The sequence below is a fragment of the Aspergillus welwitschiae genome (genome assembly GCF_003344945.1).
Source record: "Aspergillus welwitschiae strain CBS 139.54b unplaced genomic scaffold BDQ94scaffold_213, whole genome shotgun sequence".
NCBI classification, from domain to species: Eukaryota; Fungi; Ascomycota; class Eurotiomycetes; order Eurotiales; family Aspergillaceae; genus Aspergillus; species Aspergillus welwitschiae.
In genome coordinates this window covers 1-4,959 of record NW_020798907.1, presented here as the reverse complement: position 1 = coordinate 4,959, position 4,959 = coordinate 1, and the positions used below count along the sequence as shown (strand labels likewise).

Genomic DNA, 4,959 nt, shown 5'->3' with positions numbered 1-4,959 from the left:
ATCTACAAGTGGGAGAGGCTATATTGTTCTCACCCAGTATGGTTGTTGAAGCAAGCTCCTGCGACAGCAACGGAAAGGCCACATTATGTCGCCTCGGACATGGGAATCTCCGGGTTAGAATTCGGCAGCGGCTTACACTTGACGGTGGAACTCAAGGTGATATACGTGATAATGCAATCATCCATAATGATGATAGCGATTTCTGTGCTATCTTGACATTCTGTTCAGCTCGGCAGCAGCAAATAGTTCAGAGCGGGAACCGTGAAGCCAGAAGAATCATGATCATGTCTACTTCTTGCACTTCGTCCTGATTTTAAACAGCAATTATAGCCTTATCAGACCAAAGAGATAAAGGACTGTTTACACACTATGGCAAACACTGTTTCCGTTAGAGGAAATAACACGACTGGCACGCACACACACAGAGTAGTAGTAGTAGTAGTAGGGTATGACTATATCTCTTCATGTAAGTTCACTCCCCGTAAACACTATGACTTTCCTGAGGAGCTTTAGGGTGCTCAAAGGAGATATGAGTTGCCGCTCCAACCATATCAAACACCTCCTTCAGTTTCCAGCGGGATCCGGATAATGGTCAATACTCCCCGCACCTTGAAGGAGTATCAGCTATACCAAATCCGTATTGCCTTAAGCATTTAGTATGCGGCTTGGAGGTCTCAGCAACATGGACTATTGAAAATGTGCTTAATCAGGCCCAAGGATATGGTATGGCTTACTCGAATCGTGAAGGCTGATTAACACGATGAGCGCAATATTGCTGGAACAAAAAGTAGTACTGGGAACGTACTGATTGCTTGACAATAATTGTCTGGTTTCTGGGAAACCGATCATCAACTTGCGAAAAATGACGGAAGGTAAAGGTAGATTATTCGGCTGCACTCACCAGACAGGGTTACTTTGTTTCTTGATGTTGTTGTTCTGTCGAGATATCTTGATGTTAGCTTCTGGCATGTCTTTGGAGGCAAAACAGTCATAACCATCGGCGTCACAAGGGTCAAAGGTAAAGCTCATGGTTAGATACCTTGCCGACCACAGTGGGGATTAAAGGCTATCCTAAGATTGGAATGACACTATAGAGAACGAGTCCGCTGGCTTCTATGTTTGAGAGACATGGACGGTAACAGTGTATCGTCACACATCGGGTGACTAATTATCCGCCTCGCTCCTAGCATCATGACTGATCAGTCTCCGCATTCGCTCAAAATGCAAAAGTAAGAAAGGCATGGCTGAAATCGATCTTGACTGTCTGAAAAAGCCCACCTCCCGAAAGCATCAAATGCATCCGTTATTTTCCCACTTTTGGGCTCTCAGCTACGCCAATGGTTTAGGTATGCACCGGCTGTACTTTGGCAGGTGTGGTATACCAACCATGAGCACATGTAGTCAAATGTAAGACGGGTTCAGTTGTTCTTCAGTATAATCTTGCACTTATGGCAGTAATACGGATATCAAATTTTCTACTTCAAATCTGATGTAGTCCTTCCCGAAGTCCAAGAGCAGCAGGAGGTCAATGGAGTTCCATAGCTTTGTACGCATACATGTCCTTGATAGAGAACTTCCATTAGAAATTAAACACCTATCTCTCACTCCAAAGAGACCTTTTGCACTTTGAACTCGAATACTTCGTTAATTCGATTACGATGACACTGGTATGTTTCGTCTCCACAACCCGCCCCCCCTCCCCCCAGCTTAGTCAGATACCACCCAATCCTTCACACCTTACTCCTCTTCGTCGGACCTCCGTTTGGAAGAGGCAGATTTTTCCTGTTATGTGAGCCTTTGCGCCACAGGCTCAGTACGCGTCCAATGGTAGGACTAGGTGGCTCTTTGCTCATCTCGGTTGCCGCAGCCGTCCATTGATAATGCGAGCTATTCAATAGTATGACAGTTGTAAAGGCAGTGCATGTGTTGTTCTCTATAACACATATGCGGGGGAAAACGGTTAACGAGAAGTTATTTGGGCTTTTCTGATTGGCGTTTGTCTCTGTAGTGGGGTTCTCGACAGTAGGAAATGTAAAGGCTTCCCACTCATCTTCGGCGTGCGGGGATTCAAAGTCTGGTACATATCTCCGTTGAGCGCGCTGAACGGGTTTCCGGATATCCACAGCCTTTTGTATAACTTTGCTTAGGCTTCTAAGAAATGCACTGCGTTGGTCTTCTGGAAGTAGTTCATCCAGGTATGCTGAGACGTTATTAACCGCACTTTGAACATTTTTGAGACATATCCTTGCCTGGGTTTCCGGATCGATGGAAAGAAGAATCGATCGACAAAAAGATTCTCTTTCGCTATTAGTAGCGGCCAAGTTGGAAAGGGCTTTCTCAAAGTAATCTTCCGTAGGTGTGATGTACGTTGGCTGGAAAATGTGTTTGGCGATCTCTCTTGCCAGAATAGCCAGGATGACGGAAAACCGCATCTGTTTCGACACTGATGTGTTCGAACATGGAAGAGGGACTTGATTAGCGCGTACCAAGTCACAATGTCGGAGCCTGTCCCACGGTGAAATATCCTGCCATCCGATTTCCTCGGGCTATGTCAGGCTTCCTCTGATTCTATTGTTCCGAGAAGTGAAAGACGGCTTACCCTCAGAGTCTCGCTGGGGAAGTCCACGTTCAGGTGAGGGTATAACTCGGTTTTAGCGTACTCCCAAAGCCCAATAAAGCCTTCAACCCTAGAAGATGTTAAAATTCTATAGATTCTTCGATCATATGAATATGGCACTCACAATGACTCTTCATCCACTTCATGATGCCCAGCGGCAAATCCCTCCAGTTTTGTGAGGCGCCCTTGAGTAGTTGCTAGTGTTCCTTTAAGCATGGAAACCTGTTCCTCTAGCTCTTTGACCCTCTTCTTGGAGGTAGAGAGTTTTTCTTTCAAGTCAGTACCTAACGATTTCATCTTGTCGATAGTGTCTTCTTTCTCTTTCTTGGCATTTTGGAGAGCAGTGACGTCCTTCTGCGAATCTGCCAGTTTTCCCATCTCCTTTGTATTGTCCGATTGAAGCTTCTTTACTTGCTTCTCGAGTTCACCTATGCGCTTGTCACGCTCAGAAATGAGCTTCTCCTTGTCCTCAATGGTCCTTTGAAGCAACAAAGCCTGCTCCTTTGTCTCTCTGTGTCTACCCTTCTCTTTCTCAATGGCCTCGAACGATTTCGTTGAGCGCGGTCTCCTTCTTTCGCTCTCGCTCGTTTATTTCGCCCATCAAGTTTTCGAGCTCGGAGTCTTTGGACTTCAGCTGGCCGTATAGTTTAGCATTTTCATCGTAAACCGCTAGAGTAGTACCATATCCCGCCGTGGAGGCTAGACTCTTGAACTGATTGAAAAGTTCTCTAACGGCTTGCGTGTCAAGGGGCGCGCACATCGGTACAGAAGGCGAGGTCAGACTCTTAAAAGGCATAGTGCCAAGCAACAGAAATTTGGCTGGAGAACCCAAATACGACATGGAATGTACTCACACAGCTTGAACCGCGGGTGTATATACCCAATTTATGGTATGTATGTATGTGATTAATCTCAGAGAGTGCAGGGTCTCTATCGCTACGAGCACAACCGCCTGACCCTCAAGATAGCAGTATCCACCAAGGCAAAACACGATGGCAACTTTCTCTTTTCTCCCAACCGACAGGCTCTCGATGACTGAGATATTCCGTCTTGAGCACACGGTACCAGCCAGTATGTTGCCACCGTTACCCTCTGTTCACCATGACTACCGGTTCTGGTCGGCCAGATTGCCTAGATACATTGAGCGATTCTCCACCCCAACATGGAGATTTGACCCTTTCGTTCTGGCCTTATCCATCCATAGAGTAATCCGGAAGGTCATGTCGATTCTTCGCTCTCTTGCAAGCGCAGTGTTTCCAAGACCACAAATAGCGCATTCACACAAGATCTGTGTCGACGCCTCGAAGCTGGGAAATATGCGAGAATCAAACAAAAAAGGAAACTCACTACAAGGCTTATACCCCTGAATGGCGAGCAAGAGACCTCACCGGTGGAGCTGGAACTAAGAAAGCCCCGACAAACCTTAATTGAGCGCGCCGGTCACCGTGGCCTAGGAACCCATTAGACTCAGGTCAGCGAAACAAAGAAATATTACCCACTCGACGCAATGCCATCTGATTCGTCCATGGCGTTGCCTCGTATGGAACTGGATGCTACCTAGGAGGTCACGCTTCTCCCCGTGCCACGATCATGTGGAGCCCGGGAATCACTCTGGGCGCAGGTGCATTTTTCTCTCATCGAGGGTCTCTCTCTTCTGCCTGTTTTGACAATGAGAAGAGGGCCTAATGAAATAGGCCGAAACAAAGTAATGGAATTCAGGTTTTAGTGATACTCGATACATAATCCCAATTTGTCCCATTAAATTTCATGTTGGGGGGTGGGGGGGGGGGGGGGGGAATTGTCCGTTCGGAAGGTCGGGAAGACGAGAAGCTTCCCAAGGTGAATAATGGGCAGCTTCTAGTGCATTACGCGGAAAATGACGTCTCAGTGGATTACCCAAGTCGACGGCGGTCGGGTACTGGGCAGCGGTGCTCTAGAAACTGGAAAGTACTACGACAAAGGGAGGAATCGGTAGTCATTGTGCACTGTCATACCACGGTTGCCCAACTGTTTCCAAGTGGTCTCCACTGAGCCCACTGGTCAGGTCTGGAACCCATTTCCAAGTATTGTTGTGTACTTGAGACGCCTATTGACCAACGGCTGTCCCATGAGTCGCACACATCTTCGCCTTGCCCATGCCCACACCGATCGTTCTTCCCCCCAGATGGCGTCTTGGACTGAGGCCTGCATGGTCATTTGGGGAGGTGGCTTCGGGTTTTGCTCTTCGTATATCGTCAGTATGTGCCCCTGGGCATTTGGTAGGAGAGAGCACACGCAGAGATGGCCAGATGCCCACCCCGCACTTGAACGACCATTGAAGTCCATCTCGACCGCATGACGGT

General features: G+C 47.6%; 4 protein-coding genes across 4 annotated transcripts; 2 read left to right on the top strand and 2 right to left on the bottom strand.

Annotated features, from left to right (window-relative positions):
- Positions 1-1,730: 1,730 nt before the first annotated feature.
- On the bottom strand, positions 1,731-3,413 carry BDQ94DRAFT_176594 (coiled-coil domain-containing protein; the record flags this gene model as incomplete). Its single annotated transcript, XM_026772728.1, has 4 exons — positions 1,731-2,540; positions 2,600-2,687; positions 2,742-3,112; positions 3,165-3,413. 4 exons carry the CDS (start codon positions 3,411-3,413, stop codon positions 1,731-1,733), a joined length of 1,518 nt encoding a protein of 505 aa, XP_026619188.1.
- A 133-nt stretch (positions 3,414-3,546) lies between these two features.
- BDQ94DRAFT_155930 (uncharacterized protein) lies at positions 3,547-4,032 on the top strand. Its single transcript, XM_026768557.1, has one exon. It carries the CDS (start codon positions 3,649-3,651, stop codon positions 3,982-3,984), a length of 336 nt encoding a protein of 111 aa, XP_026619187.1. The 5' UTR covers positions 3,547-3,648; the 3' UTR covers positions 3,985-4,032.
- A 352-nt stretch (positions 4,033-4,384) lies between these two features.
- Positions 4,385-4,648, top strand: BDQ94DRAFT_164710 (uncharacterized protein; the record flags this gene model as incomplete). The annotated part of the gene is made up of 1 exon (XM_026770106.1): positions 4,385-4,648. The coding sequence occupies one exon, from the start codon at positions 4,385-4,387 to the stop codon at positions 4,646-4,648; it is 264 nt and encodes an 87-aa protein (XP_026619186.1).
- On the bottom strand, positions 4,418-4,959 carry BDQ94DRAFT_55199 (uncharacterized protein). The gene has a single exon (XM_026776033.1). It carries the CDS (start codon positions 4,940-4,942, stop codon positions 4,658-4,660), a length of 285 nt encoding a protein of 94 aa, XP_026619185.1. The 5' UTR covers positions 4,943-4,959; the 3' UTR covers positions 4,418-4,657.